Here is a 22,021-nt window from a genome sequence, read left to right on the forward strand (position 1 = left end):
GGTTGAAAATGGACTAACCCAGCGATTGGGTTGTTTTAACCCAGCAGTGGGTTGTTTTAAGCAAACATTTAACCTAACCGCTAGATTAAAACAACCCAATTGCTGGGTTAGTCCATTTTCAACCCAACTTGGGTTATTTTTAACCCAGCATTTTTTAGAGTGTATGCAATACTTAAAAGTGAAATTCAGCAATTTCTCTCAAAAAAATCCTGTTGTCACTTGCGCACAATTATTATTATCCATCTGTTGTTTCCTTAATTTTACGGGAAATGAAGGACGTGTTTGGAGGGCACATTTGAAGTAGCCTTCGAATTGGGAAAGCCTTTGTTGTGCCGCAATCGGCCTTCGAAGGATGCAGCCTCTGAATTGGGACACAGCGTGATGCTGAATATAGCATAGATATGTAATGTATATTATAATTAGGGTTCCTCGATTTACGTGCTAAGTTAGTTCAATTCATTATGGAAAAAATTAAATGATAAGTGTTAAAATGATCAAAGCTAACCTAACTTACCCCGGCTTAGACGTGTCATACATTGCTTTATCCATCTTGTTTTACAGTCTATTGTAGATACCCACACAGATCACTATCAATTCGGTCTCTCGACTACAGTGGACACTACAGTTTTTCTCAGTCGCTTTGGTACATTTCTCTGATCAGAATTGAAATTCTCAAAGCTACCTGTTCAATCTTCACATCATTGTGTCACTTGTGCACATCAAAAAAGCAGTTTCTCATTTCTTTGAACAAGTTGCAAATGCTTGTGTACATCCATGCAAATGATTATGTACAATTCTCTGCTGTTTCCTACATTATCAGTTGCTTATGTCATGTTGATCAAAATGTATTATAATGGGTCTCTGTTGAATAGTCTCACCCCCCACAACATTTAGGCATTAGTTCATAGCATAAGTCTTTACATGCAAAAAGGTTGAACAAGTTGTCATAAAATGTCAAGCATATTTCTATACATTTCCATTAGACGTTCACATTTCTACTTTAGTTTTTCTGTTTTTTTCTCTCTTTGTGCTATGCAGTGCTGTCTTTTCCTTTCTGTATCGCAATGACATGGTCTGTTAACAAATTACAGTACAAACAGTAAAAGCGTAAATGTGAATCTTGTCCAGTCTCTTGCATTCACACTCCCACATACACTAAGGTGTAACCTACAATTTACAATAATTGTCATCAAAATTTTAGCCATATTTACATCAGAACATCCCTCCAGAGTAGTTATATTGACAACATGACTAAGCAATTTGACCGTCTTATCCGTACACAATGACACAAGAACTTGTCATTCTGATGGCACTGACACAGATATTTACTTTTGAGAGATGAACTAAGGATTTTGAGCAAGAGACTGGCTTTTGCAGGTAATCCATGGTGTTTTGCTATTTGTACGAATTGTTTTGAGAAATGGACTTACCGTTTTGCAAATGTCGAGGATGATTCGAGAAATGTACCAAAGCGACTGACAAAAACTGTAAAATGTCTAAAAACAAACTGTCCAAATGTTCACCATGGTCCATTTCTGTATATAATAAAGAGTATAAACTATATATAATCGCATCTTGGTAAGATATGTCAACATTTGAACCGCTTTAAAGTTTATTTTCTTATTTTTACATCGTATCGTTATATATTTAAGCAGAGTAAGTAATAAATACTGGGTTAAAAATAACCTAAGTTGGGTTGAAAATGGACTAACCCAGCGATTGGGTTGTTTTAAGCAAACATTTAACCCAACCGCTGGATTAAAACAACCCAATTGCTGGGTTAGTCCATTTTCAACCCAACTTGGGTTATTTTTAACCCAGCATTTTTTAGAGTGTATGCAATACTTAAAAGTGAAATTCAGCAATTTCCCAAAAAAAAATCCTGTTGTCACTTGCGCACAATTATTATTATCCATCTGTTGTTTCCTTAATTTTACGGGAAATGAAGGACGTGTTTGGAGGGCACATTTGAAGTAGCCTTCGAATTGGGAAAGCCTTTGTTGTGCCGCAATCGGCCTTCGAAGGATGCAGCCTCTGAATTGGGACACAGCGTGATGCTGAATATAGCATAGATATGTTATGTATATTATAATTAGGGTTCCTCGATTTACGTGCTAAGTTAGTTCTATTCATTATGGAAAAAAATAAATGATAAGTGTTAAAATGATCAAAGCTAACCTAACTTACCCCGGCTTAGACGTGTCATACATTGCTTTGTCCATCTTGTTTTACAGTCTATGGTAGATACCCACACAGATCACTATCAATTCAATCTCTCGACTACAGTGGACACTAATACATTAATCTATATACTGCCACCAAGTGGCTTCCCTTTGTATGTGGATTTTTTTCCCCCTCCAAACCAAGATGGCCGACAACAAACAGTTGAAAATGCCAAGTTGCTCTGGAATATCCATCGGAGACTCTTGCAGGTAAAAATCATCAAGTAACAGTCATACATATCATGGTTACATTTTCCAAGTATTAATTTTAGATTGGGATTAATCTAAATTAATTAGAATTATGATTAATAATCTGTCCAAGTCATGCATCACTAGCTATATTTCAGATACAACTTATACTATTACTGTGACTCTTGGTCTTGAAAATACTCAATCTGAAGCAACTTTTTTGGCTGTAAATAAATGTATTTGTGTTATTAGTTTGTAATTTGCAGTTACAAAATATGCTACTTGAAATCCATTACTTGTAATATCACAAAAGTTGTCACGTAAATGCACATGACTTGTAATGTGTTACATTTCAAGTGAGATTTGAAAGCACCTGATCACTAGTTTTTCCACTGTAAGAAAACATCAATAGATCAATGTAGATTTCAGTCCGTTTTCTCAGATAGGGGGTCCATTTTGAACAATCATCTAATAAGGGTAAATCAACCTCCAGTCTACCAGAGTATGGAGGGCGAGCATTTTCTACATAGTCAGAGTTGGATTTCCAGAGCTGTACCTTCACTGTTTGTAGAGATCTTTGATGGAAAGTCGTCGTCGTTCTGTTTGTGGTTTTTTTTTTCTCTCGCTTTGTTTTTACAATTAAAATGTGAAAAATATTAGCCCAACTTTGTCATGTAGCATTAGAATGATATGTTATCACAACAATACACAAGATGACACCTGTATATTTCCCAGAATGCAATGCGTCAGTAAGCGCATGTTATGCATTTATGTTTGGAGTAGCATCTATAAGTAATATTTATCATCATCAACTGAGAGTATTTGGGGGGTACGTTCACGCCTTGTAAATTACAAGATTTCAACATGTAAAAGAGTTCACTTCTTATAGAGCTCAGCTTGTAAAATGGACATTTTCTGAGAAGTCCTACTTGTACCTTGGAGCACTGTGCCACCTGACCACTTCAGATTCATTTAGGCGTTGATAAGTGTTGCCATAGAAACACTATTCCCAGTCCGAGGATGTGAGTGGCTCCAAACATAACATCATGTGTTGTCATCCCAAGACTACGGTAATTACGTCATGGCATGAACGCAGCAATACAGTGTCCATGTCACGTCCAATGTCCATGTCAGCGTGTCATGTGGCGGTGACGCGCATGCCTTCTTACAAAACATCAATTGGTTAAATCAGCTCGAGTGAATCCGTGTCCATGGCAACGGTGAAAGAAGCAAACGGCTTGCAGAAAGAGCAAAGGACTTTCAGGGTGTCTAATTTAGCCGTTTCATTGAGAGGGTTCAAGGTCTCATCATATTAAAATGAGTCATCTGTGATAATGACATACTGAAGAAAACAAACCAGGACTTTTGAATAAGGGCCATCAACATTCTCATTTTATTCTTTCTTCGCTTTTCTTTTTTTATGTACAGCCCTGCCACTACAGTACAGCCCATTGTGACATCAACACAAAAGAGTCATAAATACGGCGTAATTCATAACATTACAGGACCTAAAAGAACACAAACACAAAACGTGATCTGATGCGTTAGTGGACCAAACAACACTTAAATACAGGCATAAATTAGAGTCTGAGGAATTAATAAATTTTTAGATAGCAAATATTAACATTTGACAGATATCTATATATAAAAAAAGACTATGTTAGGAATGTGAAGAATCGAAACTTGAATGAGGAAAAATTAATGTGCTTTACAAAACTTCCTAAAACTCTCCAACATCCACCCTTTTGTCCCGAAACTTGTTCCTGGCCTTGGTTCGAGCTTTAAACGCTGCTGCATTATAGAGGTGCTACAAACAAAACAAACATACAATTACACCACAAGAACAAACAAATAAATCTTCAAGAAAATCACATAGTACTGTGAAAAAAACCCCAGCTTGTTTACCCTCTCCAGTCTGGAGGTCTTCATGGCTTTCAGAGCGGCAGAATCGATCAACATCGGTGGTCCCAGTTCAAACACGTCTCTTATGAACTCGTTCGCCTGCGGTCAGAAAGTTAAACTTCTAAAAATCACTTCGAAACTTCCTTTTTCGGATGCATTCTCCAAATCTGAGAGCTTTACCTGTAGATGGTAGTTCATCCCCGAGCCTACGAACTCTCTGAAGGTGTCATAAGTCCTCTTCCTCACCCAGCTGTCGATGACCATTCGCTCTGTGCCGAAGCGGATCGTCTCGCTCTGAAAATCCCCTTCCTGTTCCCGAACACAGAAGAGACGTCAGAGTCTGAACTACAGCACCCACGAGTCTCCTGTCAACTACTCAGTTCCTGTCTCACCTCTACTGCCTTGAGGACATCTCTAAAGACAGATCTTTGCTTCCTCTTATCGTTCTTGGCTCGATGTTTGTGGCAGTCAGTGGCTAATGCATTCAGCTTCTCACACAACGACTCCCAGTCTTCATAATCAAACTCCTGTAAGCGGAAAGAAAATTAAGACAAATCTTGTTATTTGCTAATTATTTAATTCACTGAACAATTCAAATAAGTACATTTTATTGAAATATTTTATACATTATATTATTTTAACTCACATAGTGTGCGTAATTATTTTGTGCTCACACATTCGAAGCATGCACACGGAAAGCCGCGTCTCAGACAGCATGTGAATACTAAATCAAGTTCTCTTTCAAGTCTTGTTGTCTGGCTATCACCAAACCAAGCTTAATCTTTTAAGATTCAACACTGGTCTGGGGAGTCTTTTCTATTGCACAAGAGGCGTGATCAACAGGCATAGTTCAAATGACTCTGTACACAATTGGATAGTCCTTCAACTAATCAGACCAACGATCCATTGCTTCTCTATCTGTCATTGTGTTAAACCCGCCAATAATGCACCAGGTGGATAAGCCGATTTGTGATTGGTCCTGCAAAATTGTAACAGAAGCAGGATAAAAATATGTACAGGTTTCCGGCCTGAGCTGCAGGGCGAAATCAAATCGCCAGCAGATCGGGCTGGGTTTACCCAGTCTAGTCTTGTGCTTAAACTGACAAATTTGCACAAATTATGCAAACACCCCTAATATATATCTTAATTATTTACTAAAATATTTAAAATATTTTTTAAATGCAAATAATTTATATCATTACTATTATTTATTTATTTATTTTTAATTTGTACTGTTACAATATCTTAGATCATTTAATAAAACACTTTAAATAAATACTTTTTTTAAAAATGTCAATAATTTATCATTATTACTATTTCGTAAATAATTTGAACAGTTATACCGCCAACAATTAATCATTTAATAAAAAAAGAAAAAAAAAGAAATCTAGATAAATTTTAAATGTTAATCATTTATATCATAACTATTATTTATTTGTGAGTAATTTGAACCATTACATCCCTAATAAATCTCAATCATTTAATAAAAAAAATAATCCAAATAAATGCTTTTTTTAATGTTAATCAATTATATCATAACTAGTATTTATTTGTGAGTCATTTGAACCATTACACCCCTAATTAATATCTTAATCATTTAATAAAATACATATTTTAAACAAATACATTTTTTAAATTGTAAATAATTTATCTTTCCATCATGTATTTGAGTAATTTGTACTGTTACACCCATAATAAATACCTTAATCATTTAATCAAATAACTATATTTATTAATAAACTTTTTTAACTGTAAATAATTTACCATAAATTTAAATGAATCCAAATAATAGAGTTATAACACAACTTACAGGGTCAACATCTCTGATGAGCTCAAACAGGAGGGCGATGGTCTCCCCAGCAGCAATCCTCATGTTGACATCGTCATTCTCCAGCAGACGTGGAAGTTTAGCCAGATGTCTGAAAACAGTAGCACATGCTTGTTAGAATAAACCTGGGAGGAGGTTGTATCTTAGTTGTAGCTCCCAAAATCTCCTGCAAGATCAGGACCGTGAAATAGCCAAGGCATAAAACAGTGTTCTCCTGGACTTACTTTTGTGCAATGCTTCTGATGTGGCTGCCGGTACAGATGGTGAGCAGCAGGGCCCAGGACAAGAGAGCGTTCGTGTGGAGCTGCGTGGTCTGAGGACTCACAGAAGGTCTGCTTCCATCTTCTCTGACATACGAGTGGGTGAAGAGGCTCTCAAAACACTCCATAGTGGCATAAACATCCTGGAGGTGACAATCGTCAGGTTTGAGTCAATCAAGAAACCCTCAACATGCCTAGAAGTGCTTAGAAGTCCTCAAAACATGTTTACGGTTAACTCACTTTGACCTGATCATTAAATCAACAAGCTGACATTTTGAACCAGATCAGTACGATTCCAGAATGAATCAATCAGATTTGTCAACCAGGTGAATGAAAAGTATTGCCTCAAAAACAGAACACTTCACAAATGATCTACCATTCAGCTCACCGATTCAATTATCGGTTTTAATGAACAGACAGTCACCATTAATGTTCACTGTATGGAAACAATCTGCAAAAACTAATTTGCAGCATATGGGTTTGAAATGACATGAGAAAATAAAAATGACACCATTTGTTTTTGAACGAACTAAGACTTAAGTCTACTTGAATTTAAAAGACAATACTTGGGGGCTGTTTACACGACACCGTTTTCAACGAGGGGTGGGCGATATCTCGATATTTTTTAAACACGATATGGATTTTTGACATCTCGTATATATCGATATATTGTTTATATTTAATTCCGCCACTTTGCTTGTTTGCCTTCTGTGCTGTGCTCGCCCCCCGCCTCCTTGCTTTTGTTCCCCCTCCCCTCGTGTGTTGTCATGGCGGCGTCCGCAACCAGCTCGGAGGCTACAGAACTCGTCTTAAAAACAACTGGCTCCATTATATGGAGATACTTCGGTTTTAAGGCGTCGGACGAACAGCAGACAGATGTCTACTGCCATGAATGCCGACAGTTGGTTCTCAAACACTTGATCCAAGATACAGTTTACCTAGGCAGCATTACTCTGCGAGACAAGAACTCCCGCGACTGTACACTACGGAGAGAGAGCGGCTTGCTTGCTGGAGAAGGTTACTAACTATGCCCTTGATTTGAGTTGTTTTATTTTTGAATGAAAATTCATTATTTGCATGCGTTTTAAAGCCTTGCGCGTAGGGCACCATGCGCTTTCCCGAACGCGCGCACTAAAAGCCTGTCAAACAAGTGATTACTGGACTAAATCTTACTGCGCTAATACTGTCAAATACACACAGGGTTAACAAACACAGTCGGTTATGTCTAAAGTGAAAGTAAAATCGGCGTGTGTCTGTATATTAGATGCATGAAAGTCTTAAATTGACAGCAGGGCAGCCTATAGTGAACACGCTGCCGCTTGTCCTTAAAGGGACAGTTCACTCTAAAATGATGTCATTATTTACTCACTCTAATGTTGTTCCAAACCTGTATTAATTTCTTCTGTTGAACACAGACAGCTGATGGTAGCGATTGACATTCATATTATTATTTCCTACAATGGGGACCAGCAACTGTTTAGTTTCCAATATTCTTCAAAATATATGTTATGTCCAACAGAAGAAAGAACTTTATTCAGGTTTAAAACAACTTGAGCGCGAGTAATCAATGACAGAATTTTCATTTTTGAGTTAACTATTCCTTTAGTGGTTAATAAAATAACAAAAAGACAAAGACAAAATCACTCACGGCTCTTGACTAAAAAACTAATACAGTAGCTTTAATAAGAATCAATGTATATTTTATAGGGAAGTCTATGTTGTGTTTTATTTTTACATTTATTAATTCAATTTCATACTTAAATGCAGCTGTACAGCTCTGAGCTGCCAGTGTAAATCTTTATAAATATATATTTATTTTATATTACAGTACACTAGGAATGTGTACAAGGTTTTTTAAAAGTAAAGTTTAAAGTTTAAGTAACGTTAAGTCTTTTAAGTAAAATAAAGAAAGAGAATTGCACTAAAAAAAAATTATTCCTCCTTAAGCTCTTGCTGTTCAGCTAAGAATAGAATAGCAAAAATCTGATGCGACAAGCCATCAGAACCGAACCGAAAACCGTGGTAAAAAAAACCGAGGTATGTATTGAACTGTGGACTTGCTGTATTGTTGCATCCCTACTTTGTTCCTACATGAACTGCCTAACTCTTTGCACTTCAAAAAAAAAAAAAAGACTTTGTGGTATTTGGCATATTTGTTTTTGCAGTAGTTTTTGGGGGGTTATTTTTCCTGTAAAGATAGAGATATATATCGTATATCGAGATCTAGCAAAATATATCGAGATATATTTTTTGCTCCATATCGCCCAGCCCTATTTTCAACTTTATGCATTTTGGCCGTTCGTTTTCATGTCAGCAGTGTTTTGAGGTAGCCTAGAAATCTAGACGCACCCTAGCGGCAGAACATTTATTTTGCCGCGAGTGTAGTCTAGCAACTCTCGGTAGACCTGAGAGCTGGAAAAACCAAACTCTGGTCAGGCCAATCACAGCGCGTGTAGAGTCGGTGGGCGGGCTTAACATTATGACGGCACGTCACGGCAGAGTTGCGGAGGTTCTGCGTGCTACTCGTAAACAAAGCTGGCGAACGGCGGTCTTTTGAATCGGTTTTGGCCGCGACTCTGAAAGACTTGGAGTTAAGCTTTTCTTTGAGAAAAGAACAAAGAACGGCACTGAAGTCATTCTTAAGAAAAGATGATATGTTCGAAGTTTTGACTACCGGATACGGCGAAAGTCTATCAACTAACGTTAGCTCGGCTTCACCTTTTTCTTCGCTCTGGTTGGTTGTGGCGCTCATGGCGTTATCCAATTGCGTGCAGAGGGAATTTGAAAGACGACCGTTTATCCCGCCCCTCGGATTGAGACCTGTCAATGGTGAGTTTCAAGACCCAACATCTTGATGTGGGTCTGGCTTGTCAGGCTAGTTTTGGGGGCCTGAAACGTCAACTTTTGAAAACGGTTTTCGAAAATCAAAGTGTAAACAAAAAAAAAGCACATTTGTGAAAACTGTGATTATTTAGTGTTCAGTCTATGGGTGTGTAAAGTTTCTTTACAAAGTAACATCGCCAACTACTGGCCTGACATGCATAATACAGCATTAGTCGTTTTTGCGGATCCATGTGAACAGGGATCGTTTGACAATGTTGTTGTCTGTAGGCAGAAAATGCGAAGGAATAACGTTTATGTTTTTAGTACATTGTTGTCGTATATAAACATACCCTAATGGTGCGTTCACACCAGACGCGAATGAAGCCTTTCGTGCGAGTGATTTACATGTTAAGTCAATGCAAAGACGCGAATAGACATTCTGCGGTACAATTGACACGGCGCAAATTGATTTTTTTGACGCGTGATTGGCGCAAGTTGAAAAATCTGAACTTTGGCGGATATTCGAGCCGCGTTAACCAATCAGGAACTTCCTCAAGTAGTGACAACAATGAGTACAATATCATATGTGGATACCAGGAGCTGTACAATACATCTTTATAGAAACAGTAATAAAAAGGATCTTGCTTGGAAGAAAGTGAGTGAGGAGGTCAGACAGTCTGGTAAGTTGTAAAAAACGCTCTTTTCAATATGAGCTATACATAGGCTATTGAGACTACAAGCTAGTCAAAGCCGGCATATTGAGTATATTCACCGTATTTTAAAACAATCCATGCCAGCCATTTCACAATGAGACGAGCCGGCTGGCAGAAGCCCCTCCCATGACGCGAATTCACGTCTGTTGTGTAGTGAATATCACACGCGAATGAAGCGAGTAAACTCAAACTGTTCAAGCATCCTTCTATGTGCAATTTATTCGCGCAAGTCACGTCTGGTGTGAACGCACCATTAGGCTTTTATTGCCAAATTGCATTTGACAGCTTACCATGATATCATCTTCTGCTACAAGAGTGCAGAGGCCTAGACTTGTTGCACACTGAAACACAAAGTCAAGATCAACAGATTGTTACAATCTCAAATTTGCTGGATTGCATTATTTCCTATAAAGGCGCAGTAGAGGAACATGACTGTTTACCGCTTGTCTGGCTTGCATGTTAGCTGCTCCATCGTTGAGGATGGTTTTAAATACAGGTTTAAGGGTTTTAAAAACCTCTTCGCTCTCAATCCCAGAACCCAGCTGGATGCACAGAAGACACGCCAGCGAGGCTGCGGCGCACTGCTCCACTCCTTTACCTGATTTGCATATGCAAACAGCCAGCTCAACTTTCTGCGCTGATGTCATGGCAACATCTGAAGAAAACCGTTTTATTTCCAATTATTCTGTCACAAAATTTCACCAACCTTTCTTCAAGCAGCGCTCGATGCCGTCCGTGATGGTCATCCTTCTCTCGGAAATAAACTCGTAGAGGATTTTGGTTGCCATGGCAGTCTTCAGTCCATCAAGGGCACCTTGCCTGGTCTTGGCACTAGAAGAGGAGCATAATTCCTCAGTTCAGACTGCAGCAGGAAGCAGGAATGACATCTAGATTACTCAGAACAATTCGATTTCAGTTCAGAAATCTGCGTGAACACAAACCTCTTATCCACTGTGCTGTCGATGTACTCCTTCAGTTTGTACTGGAAGTCCTCTTGAGCCATTTCTTCACTTTCACCAGCTGGGTAAATCATAAATGTTCATCTTTAATATGCATTCATCTCTGAAAGCATGCCACAAAGTAGTCCACAAGCGCTTGAGTGCCATTTCAGAAATCTGTAAATACCCACCGTCCTCTGCTGCACTGGTTCTTTCACTGAGGCTGCTGCAGTGACTGAGGGTCTCACTGGATGAGTCTTCATCACTGAACGGCTGGACATTTCCCTGTTGTCCCCCTGCAAAAACAGACAGCAAATGTTAACCTTGTTGACACCATATCGTTCTTTAATGACAACCCAAAGCTGCATTGCATTGTGACAGTTTCAGATCCACGCGGAGCACGTGCCGATCAAACAGTTACAGTCAGACTAAAATGATCAAGGATCTTTTATTCATGCACTATTCTAATGCAGGGATATGATGGGAGTTTATGCAGAGCAGCATAATCTAACCGAATAGTTGGTGTTGACATGTATAAATCAGTGTTGGGCAAGTTACTTTACTTTAAAAGTAAATTACTAGCCAGCTAAATACTTCAATCTTCGAAAGGTGTAATTAGATTACTTTCTCTAAAAAAGTATTTAATTACTCATTACTTTCTAAATCCTGTTTCAACCTTGACCAGTTGAACAATACAAGGATGGACATGAAATTGCGCTTTTAATTCGGTTACACTTTATTTTAAGGTGTCATTGTTTCAGTGTAATTATATATTTAAGTACTGAGTAATATTAACAACATGTACTTAGGGTTATGGTAGGATTAGGGTTTGGTTGAGGGTTAGTTGCATGTAATTATGCATAATTTACTGTTATTACTATGGTAAGGACATGTAACAAGGACACTAAAATAAAGTGCTACCTTAATTCTTTCAAATATGCAAATGCATAAATTATTCTTGAACTGAATGATTTAAAAGGGAGGTTAGGTTACATTAAATCATACATAACATTAAATTGGTTAAATCCGCTTTTTATATAAATATAATTGTTCTATACAGTAATTCAATTACATTAGACGTACCTAATTAAGAGTAATCCCTTACTTTACTTTTTCAAGGGGAAAAGTAATTAAATTACAGTAACTTAATAATTACTTAGCAACTAGTTACACCCAACACTGACCATACATTAATAATGAAAAAACAAGACAATGTTTCAAGTCTTTTTAACTGGGGAAGTTGCAATTTTACGATTTAAAATACATTTTCTATTTGAATACATTTTTAAAAAAACGTAATTTAAATCACTCTTGTCTTGAAGGCAGTTGTGCTGCTTAATATTTCTCATCTTTTAATAATTAGCCTTTAAGTTCATAAAAATAATATTTGGAAAAGACACTCGACACTAAAGGTTTCACTTTTGATCAATTTAACACAACCTTGTTGAATTCAAGTATTAATTTCTATATTATATTTATTATGTTAAGTAATAGTACCTTATACATCTTCCTGACCACAAACTTTTGAATGGTAATGTACTTTCAATGAACTTTTTTAGAGTGCTTTCCGAGCCCTTAAATTGTGACCAACCCTGTATTGACACTTACAGATAAGGGTGTTTTCCAATAATTTCAGGCTGTCATATGAGGGTGGAGTTCACTTTGACCTTAAAGAACCATCAAGGCTATTAATGTGTATTACAGTGAATTCAGCCACGTGTTATCAGCCCGGCAAAAAGTACAAAGTGTACAAAGTGTCCCGTACTGGTCGGCAAGGTCAGAGTAACAGGTCTTTTTTAACTTATGCAAACAAAACAGCCCCTGTGTGAGGTTTCTCAAGCAAAAGTAAATATGTCTAGATATAGAAGATAGAAGAGTACAGCAGATATACAGAAAGAAAAGCGTGTGGGATGGCGGGAAAGAGTACAAGGGTGCCAGAACACACGGTCTCTTGTTCTCAAAGGCCTGTTCAAATCCAGCAAGCAGATGTGCTGAGAACATCTAATAACAGACTGCAGACTGATTTATACACGTTTACAGCTGAAAAATGTGGACTTGTTGTTCTTCGTGGTTCCTTCTTCCTGTCCTCTATTTGGTCCCACAACAGGCCTGTGTTATATAAGTGAGCCCGCCTGGCCTGAAATAACCTCAAACACACACTGACAGTTGAAACATTACAGCAGCTTCCTCCTATTTGACATTTTACTCAAATATCAATTCTTATACATTTATTTATTGACGTTAAGTCTAATACAATCAAATTTTGAGTTGCAAAATACGAGTTTCATCATCTGATCGTTTTGTTATTAATTAACGTTAATCATATTGAACTGTATGACCATCTTAGTTTATTCCATCGGTTAAGCTTTCGTCGTTTGATAAATGTCATTAATATGACAAGCGGTTTACATAAACCCAAATATTTAAAACTAAGCATTACCTTAAAAAAAAACACCATATTTAAAAACACAAACGTACATTTCCAACCGTCCATAGCGCACACGGTAATATTCTTTTGTTTGTGTCAAAAGAAAGACATCCCTGGCTGTCAACCAAAGCGGGCTGTGTAGTCATGGACGTTGTAGTTCTCTTCCTCCGATTTCATAGCCAAATCGACGCGTAAAGAACTACAAATCCGAAAATCCTTTTCGCGAAGCAGGCCACAAAAAAACAACCGGTCATTTCCAGACATCCCACCCTACTTACCTCTGCCGCTCCTTTTCTTGGCCCGTGGCATCTTGCTTAAATGAGTAGTTCCGCGCCTAAAATCAACCAATACACGACCAGTTTTTACTATAATGTCTTTTGAGTTGAGTATATTCCAGTGGCACAGTGAAAAGGAAAGTATTAAAAGCAATTCCGGTGTTACACTTGGAGCGCGAGCGATACATTTTCCCTGACAAACTAGGGCTGCGTCAGCGCGCTGCCGCGAAGGGCTTTTATACCTCCGATGGTGACGTGCTTAAAAAGGCGTTACCTCACGTGGACCTGGATACAGTAGGACCAATCACGTTACAGTATACTCCGACGTCCTCACATTTGACAGACTTCCGCCTGGTTTGTATTGGTTGGTTTGTGCTGTCACGTCCTAATGCGGGTTCCATGTGTGCACGTTACACAGAATACAATACATGTAATGGGGGATTGATTATTAATATTAATATTATGTTTGTTGTTTATTAAAACCAATAGATTTGATAGCTTTTTGACCTTATATCGACTATTTGGCCTTTTTAACAGGCAAATCAAATATTGGTTTTAACTTTGCGATTAACTTAGTGAGAGTGTAAAAGGTGTGTTTAAGAGTTAATTTTATAAAGTTCACAGGACCCAAAGAGCCCGTAGTTGAAGAAACACTCAAGTATAACATTTCTGTAGTGCATGTGATCAAAGTCTATATAGGATAAAAGTCATGAAGAAAATAAATACTGGATGGACAAGTAGTTTTAATCAGTAAAGATTCCTATAACCATGTGCAATGAATATTATAAGTGCACATGGGTTATCAGTGCAACAGGTGGACTCAAGGCTACGCTGACACTGATAGCTGGCTGGCAAAAACACTGTGTCCTGCACATGTCTATAAAGCCTTTATTACATAATTCAATTCGAAATGGACAATTCCTATTTTTAATGGAATTTTCCTGTTTTTATTTTAAGTTATTTTTCGATGCACATCATTATCATTTTTTAAATTCATGTTCCTTCATAGTCTTTAATCAAAATAACTTCCTCTCCCTCTTGCAGTGACATCTCTTTTCCTCTCTGATGATGTGTTTACCGCCACGAGGGCGGGAAAACCTGTCACTCACATGAGATCGACCAATAGCGACCCACAAAGATCCAATCAATTCCCAATGGACAAAATCAGGTCCCACCCTACATTTTTTTTCTTGTTACAGAAGCCTTTCCACTCAGACATAAACTCACCTAAAGGATTATTAGGAACACCATACTAATACTGTGTTTGACCCCCTTTCGCCTTCAGAACTGCCTTAATTCTACGTGGCATTGATTCAACAAGGTGCTGAAAGCATTCTTTAGAAATCTTGGCCCATATTGATAGGAAAGCATCTTGCAGTTGATGGAGATTTGTGGTATGCACATCCAGGGCACGAAGCTCCCGTTCCACCACATCCCAAAGATGCTCTATTGGGTTGAGATCTGGTGACTGTGGGGGCCATTTTAGTACAGTGAACTCATTGTCATGTTCTTCAACAGTCTTCAACTGTCCAATTTTGGTGAGCTTGTGCAAATTGTAGCCTCTTTTTCCTATTTGTAGTGGAGATGAGTGGTACCCGGTGGGGTCTTCTGCTGTTGTTGCCCATCCTCCTCAAGGTTGTGCGTGTTGTGGCTTCACAAATGCTTTGCTGCATACCTCGGTTGTAACGAGTGGTTATTTCAGTCAAAGTTGTTCTTCTATCAGCTTGAATCAGTCGGCCCATTCTCCTCTGACCTCTAGCATCAACAAGGCATTTTCGCCCACAGGACTGCCGCATACTGGATGTTTTTTTCCCTTTTCACACCATTCTTTGTAAACCCTAGAAATGGTTGTGCGTGAAAATCCCAGTAGCTGAGCAGATTGTGAAATACTCAGACCGGCCCGTCTGGCACCAACAACCATGCCACGCTCAAAATTGCTTAAATCACCTTTCTTTCCCATTCTGATATTCAGTTTGGAGTTCAGGAGATTGTCTTGACCAGGACCACACCCCTAAATGCATTGAAGCAACTGCCATGTGATTGGTTGATTAGATAATTGCATTAATGAGAAATTGAACAGGTGTTCCTAATAATCCTTTAGGTGAGTATACATCACAATAGAGTGGTTCAGGTATGAGATCACTTTGTAGGCCGACCGGCAGTTAAAAACCTTATAGGATTTTCCCTAAACCTGAATAAGTTGGCAAAACTCAAAAAATGTATGTTTTTGGGGAAATCTTGGAATTTAAAGTTTAAGTAAGTAGACTTTTATTTTGTTATCATACATTTTAATAGCTCTGAACTTGAAATATTTGAATAAACTAATTCATACTTTTAACTTACAATATCATGTAATCTCTTATTTTTAGTAGTGGAAACTTGACTAGCTTATAGCTATTCAATAAATGTCACCTTGCCGCGTTTCCACCGCAGGAACTTTCCCCAGGAACTAGGATCTTTGGGTGGTACTCTGTGTGTTTCGACCGCAGGAACCAGGGTCTAAATGAAGTTCCGGGTAAATATTTCCCCCTCCGAAAGTCCCTGCTCACAAGGTAGTACTTTTTCAAAGTTCAGGAACTTTCGGGGGTGGGACTTGGGCGCTGAACTTGCTGATTGGTTGAGCTAACGCAGCATTTTATTTCAACCTGTATTTTTAAGTCTTTTGCGAGGTTCGTTCTGCGTTCAGTAAATATCAGTCTTGCTCTTTATGTCCGATGACATGTGTTCGTCTCAGCAATCGTACGGTCAATGTCCGTAATAGCTGATTATAACATATGTTGTCTTATTTTAAATCTAGCTTTACGAGCTTTATAAGCAGAATACGCTTCAGTACTCATCTCTTTTCCACCGTTTTGTTAATGACCTCTTTAGTAAACAATACATAACCAGCAAAAGCAGCGTTGCTTGCATCTCCTCCATACTTGTTATTGTTGCAGACAGTGTCGCGCAAAAATTATTATTGTCCGTCGCTGACTGGGAGGAGCAGTTGCGCGCAGTCCTACATCACCGGACTAATTTGCCTAATCTTTACAGTATTTTAGACCGCAGTGGAAACGCAGACAGTAGCAGACCTGGGGGGAAATAGTTCCTGGTACAAATTGTTCCGGGTAATTTTGGTGAAAATGGGGCTTTAGTTTGGATACACAAAGCTTTGGTAGCATTAACACAGCACTTGTTGAAGGAGGACAACAATATAATACATTTATCATATATCTGTTCTCAAACTAAGCTCATGCTCCACTCGTCATCATAATGGTAACCCTACAAAAACCCAACATAACAGAAACTCTTCTAAACTAGCATAACAAAACATTAAACACTACTAAATCTCCCACTTAATGTTAATCTTGCACAACAAACATAATGTAACACTTAATTTGGGCATTTACTCCTCCTTTTGAGTGTCAAAGCATGCTGGGAAAAATAAATTCGAGCCCAGTTTCGGTTAAATTTAAGTTTGTCTATATTAAAAGAAACTTGTTCATAAAACTCAAAACAATGAAACAATTCAGACTTAAAATGTGTCAGTTTTGAGAACTCAAAAAAAGTTCATACAAGTTCATTAGTTTAAACTAATTTGTTTAATTTGATTTTGGATTGTTTTGTTTTGGATTATCGCAAATAATAATCTCTGTGATCAACAAAAGTTTGTGATATAACAGGCTACCTACACATTTTGTCCATCAAGATATTTATCACAGATGAACACAACTTTTATTAATTTTGAAGCCTAAATGCAGTCGTCAGGAGTAAAAAGAAAATGGTAAGCTACAAACAAACTACACCACGGTCAATGTAAGCCACCAACAACTTTCAGTTTTTATCTTAAAACATTTTCCCAGAACGTTTGATTTAGAATAGTTTATAAGAGCACAATTATGAGCATAATGAAGCTGTAAGAGCGGACTAAATTGATCTGTTAGGCGTTTAATGCCCCAACAGTCTCTGTAGCCCCATTTAGCCACTTGTTAGCAACCGACTTTTTTTCAAGACACATAACAGCTTTAAAAAAACATGAATGGGGTAATGATGTATTTTATGTCATAGAATAAAACGTGAAAGTGTCTTGAGCTTGTGTTCACCATAGAGCTTATTTAGAATCCCATTCAAAAGCCGATGGACTTTGGGACGATGGACTCGCTTCCACGTTTTAGCCTGTCATAGCTGCACCACTCCATTGGGAAGAAAACACTAGTGCAACTTCTGTTTCATGCTGACTTTGAATATATTATAGTTTTATATTTACTTACCCAAGCAAAACCCCCACCTTGATGCTTTTTGTTGCAAGCACTTAAATTGAATGCATAAAATCCTAGCAGGATATGTAATGGGGACTCAAAGAAAGGACACCACCAGAGGGAGCTCTTTCAAAATAATAATACTTCAGAGTGATCTGATATCGTTGCATAATGTATAAAGGGATTCTTTTGATGATTTAAGATGCAGCCAAATAAAAATTAGGTGACGTTTCATGGAACGCATCCCATTGCGTTTCCCCCTGTTTCCTAAATTAATTCAGTGCAGTTTTGATAACAACATAATACAGTCAAACCAAAATTAATTCAGACACCTTCGACATTTTCTCCCATTATCACAGTTTATTCGCTATAGTTTAGAAAATGGTAATAAATATGACTAGAACTCAGAGTTAAACTGTGTCAGAACAAATTCATTTTGATAATGTCAGATAGAATGGTATGTAATGGATTACAATCAACCAATCAGCTGTTAAATTTGAGCACACAGATAATACCAATTTATGTCAACCAATTACCAAGCAATGCTTAATTATTATTATTTTTTTATCATCTTTTTATTGTCTTTAGATTTAACAAAATAACATACCTCCAAACAAACAGGGAAGGAGGAGCAACAGACATATTATCAATAATTTAACAATCTGAAAGAAAATGGAGAAAAAAATTACATTATATGATCATTCCTTTATATAATCCAATATATTGGAAGAAAAACATTTCCATGCATCAATGGTACTAGGTTTAGCCTTATTAATTTGTGCTGTTGTACATGCACAAGTCACTATTTTAAGGAGTCTATGAATCCACTATGTCTTTGCACACGTGTGCGGATTGAACCAGTTCTGAATTATTGTCTTGTAATTTTAAAACCAGCAAACAACATTCTCTTCTGTAATGAACTAATACAGGAGTCAGAATCATCATTAAGAAGACATAGACCTGGATTAGACATGTAATCAATTTGCAGTAAGGAGGACAGAACAACATTTACATGAGTCCATAGGTTGACAACAATTGGACACTCCCAAAACACGTGAAGAAAAGTACCTGACGATACCATGTTACAGATATGATTAGTGTTGGGGGTAACGCATTACAACTGTATGAAGAATTTTTGGGTATAATATGTCACAGTTTACTTTATTTTGCTATGCTCACTTACATAAATGAACTATAGTGTCCTGCACCCACTAGTAAAAAATTATATCTGGTGTCTGAATAATCTTTGGTTTGACTGTATGTAATCATAACTGTTACTGTTTCATAATCAGACTGTTTTTCCATCTGATCTGTGGATTATTTGAATAAAGCCAGCCCAAAGAGAATATTGCTATTGCTTTGGCTGACCTTTAGAATTCCTGGGAATTAGATTAACATTGTATAAAGTTTATATTTTAATGCCATTCTCAACACAACAGCCTGTGCTACACTGGTAATGATGACTTGTTCTTTTTCACTGCAAAAAGCTGTATATTTAACTGTATTTTATTGTTAAAATACTGCATTTTTACAGGTGGCTGTTAGAGCGAGGAGCTCTCAAGGTTATGAACAAACATTCTTTCCAATGTCTGTTCAAAGAATGTCCTCAAAACATTAGCGCAAAAATTGTATTGTTCATGGAGAGGTTTTTCACGAAATGTTTTAGTTGAATGTTCATCTGACATTTTTTAATGTTACTATACTTGTTTCAGAACGTTCATTCAAAAGTAAACCATTAACCAAGAAAAGCTTCTCTAACGATTTTCGTTAGTTCACTAGCACCACAGAGAAGCGCTGAAAAAAGAAATTAGTTATGAAACGGTGTTGGGTCTAAATATATACTCATCCCATATGTAAACTCTGTTGAATAATTGATAACACACCCTGAGGGGCTTTGCAGGGGGTCAGCGAATAACACACTGCTTTTAGAAATCAAAAGATGGCTCAGTAACTCAACAAGCAGCTGGTTTGATGTTTTGTGGTGCTTTTTTATGTTCATTAAAATCATTTTAAGTCAGGTGAAGGCATCCCAGTGGGTTGGTAATGCAATATGTACAATGCAAATGACTTCCAGTTAATTCTATATTTGAATAATTAATACTAAAGAAAAAGTTCTTAGTGGATTTTCCTCTGCTTTTAAAACAACAGTTTGATATTTTAGCACCAATTAGCTATTCTTAAAAAAAAAAAAATTTATGGTAGGACAAAAGCGGTGTGATGTAGATTTTCATTCGCTTTGATTTCCTAACTATATTTATTATTTCACAGATGATATTAGCATCCAGTAAGCTAATAAAAAAAATGACGAGCATGAGGTGGAAGGAAACAGATTGCATGAGGTGTTTGCCAATTCAATGGTGTGTGAAAGTCTCGCACATCCGCAGAGGTCAGGTGTTTAAAATGAGCTGATGACCCATATATCAACCATTCATGCTTTTAGGCCCTTATCAAATGAATATTTTGACATTACTGTATATCAAAGTGCTTAACCCTTGCTGCATCACTGATGCTCGGACTGTTTCAGAAAGGTCATGGTGTAAACAATCAGTGTATGCAACATTGCAGTTTAATAAATAAAAAAATAATAAATAAATGTAATGAATTAAAAAAAACTTCCCCTTGCAGCAACATCTCTTCCTGTCTCTGATGGTGGGTTTACTAGCGCGAGGGTGGGACAAACTGTCACTCACATGAGATCGACCAATAGCAAACCACAACCATCCAATCAATTCTGAAGGAAAAAATCAAGTCCCGCCCAACATTTTTTCTTGTTCAAGAATCTATTTCTCTTGGATATATGTCACAAGAGGTAAAAGACTATCGTAACTTTAATTTCATGCTGACTTTAAAATCAACCCCTAAATAGTGGTTTGATCTGAAACGTGAAGACTATTTTACATTACTATTTTACACAATAAATATTTAGTTTTCTGTTCTTAAAGGAACACTCCCCTTTTTTTGAAAATCATTTTCCAACTCCCGTAGAGTTAAACAGTTGAGTTTTACTGTTTTTTATCCATTCAGCCGATCTCTGGGTCTAGCAGTAGCACCTTTAGCATAGATTATTGAATCTGATTAGACCGTTAGCATCTCGCTGAAAAAATTACCAAAGAGTTTCGATATTTTTCCTATTTAAAATTCGACTCTTCTGTAGTTACATTGTGTACTAAGACTGATGGAAAATGAAAAGTTGTGATTTTCTAGACCGATATAGCTAGGAACTATACTCTCATTCCTGCGTAATGATCAATGAACTTTGTGCCGCATCATGGGTGCAGCGGCGCAATGATATTACGCAGCGCCTGAAAATAGGCTAATTTCCGTCAACATAACCAACGTGACAACCTGGGAGCGTGCAACAGGGAGCGTGCTGGGGACTTTTTTCAGGCGCTGCGAAATATAATTGCGCCTGCTGCACCCATGGTACGGCAGCAAAGTTTCTTGATTTTTACGCAAATAATAATCGCCAGACCCAGAGATCGGCTGAATGGATTCGGAAACGGTAAAACTCAACTGTTTAACTCTACAGGAGTTGGAAAATTTGCCTATTTTCAAAAAAAGTGGAGTGTTTCTTTAATGTTTTGGGCTGTTTAGTTAATATCATCCCCAATGTCTTTTGACTTTTAATTCATCTGCTGTTAAATTATTACGGAGCCCCAAAGGGATATATATGGTGATGGAAAAAGTATGAGATTTTATGAGAAACGCAAAGCATTTTGTGTGCGAACGCAAAGTTTCTCTGAGAATGCAAAGCATTTTGCAAGGGAACGCAAAGTTTCTTCGGAGAACGCAAAACATTTTGTGAGCGAACACAAAGTTTCTTCGGAGAATGCAAAACATTTTGATAGCGAACACAAAGTTTCTTCGTATAATGCAAAAGATTTTGAGAGCGAACACAAAGTTTCTTCGGAGAACGCAAAACTTTTTTAGAGCGAACACAGTTTCTTCGGAGAATGCAAAACATTTTGTGCGCGAACACAAAGTTTCTTTGGAGAACGCAAAACATTTTGTGAGCGGACAAAAAGTTTCTTCGGTGAACGCAAAACTGTGCGCAAACACAAAGTTTCTTTGGAGAACGCAAAACATTTTGTGAGAGAACACAAAGTTCCTTCGGTGAACGCAAAACATTTTGTGAGCGAACAAAAAATTTCTCGGGGGAACGCAAAACATTTTGTGGGTGAACACAAACTTTCTTCGGTGAACGC

At 37.5% G+C, this 22,021-nt stretch overlaps 1 protein-coding gene across 2 annotated transcripts; it reads right to left on the minus strand.

Moving 5' to 3' along the window:
• Positions 1-2,633: 2,633 nt before the first annotated feature.
• On the minus strand, positions 2,634-13,824 carry ifrd1 (interferon-related developmental regulator 1). 2 transcript variants are annotated; one of them, XM_079817704.1, is made up of 12 exons: positions 13,582-13,824; positions 11,067-11,171; positions 10,879-10,957; positions 10,644-10,768; positions 10,378-10,535; positions 10,228-10,278; positions 6,366-6,544; positions 6,124-6,232; positions 4,706-4,840; positions 4,494-4,622; positions 4,317-4,412; positions 2,634-4,218 (listed from the first exon to the last, which is right to left on the minus strand). In XM_079817704.1, the coding sequence occupies exons 1-12, from the start codon at positions 13,610-13,612 to the stop codon at positions 4,132-4,134; spliced, it is 1,284 nt and encodes a 427-aa protein (XP_079673830.1). In that variant the 5' UTR covers positions 13,613-13,824; the 3' UTR covers positions 2,634-4,131. The 2 variants fall into 2 exon arrangements, with proteins under 2 accessions (XP_079673830.1, XP_079673831.1); XM_079817705.1 differs by having other exon boundaries at positions 3,031-4,218; positions 13,354-13,789.
• Positions 13,825-22,021: the final 8,197 nt, after the last annotated feature.

The sequence above is a fragment of the Gobio gobio genome (genome assembly GCF_949357685.1).
Source record: "Gobio gobio genome assembly, chromosome: 5".
Classification (NCBI taxonomy): domain Eukaryota; kingdom Metazoa; phylum Chordata; class Actinopteri; order Cypriniformes; family Gobionidae; genus Gobio; species Gobio gobio.

Excerpts from the sequence above, each read along its gene's own strand:
- ifrd1 (XM_079817704.1), bottom strand. The coding sequence starts at position 13,612 with ATGCCACGGGCCAAGAAAAGGAGCGGCAGAG. Across the intron at positions 10,279-10,377 it reads ACATGCAAGCCAGACAAGCG|TGTGCAACAAGTCTAGGCCT; the intron begins GTAAACAGTCAT and ends TTTGTGTTTCAG. Across the intron at positions 6,233-6,365 it reads ATCAGAAGCATTGCACAAAA|ACATCTGGCTAAACTTCCAC; the intron begins GTAAGTCCAGGA and ends TACTGTTTTCAG.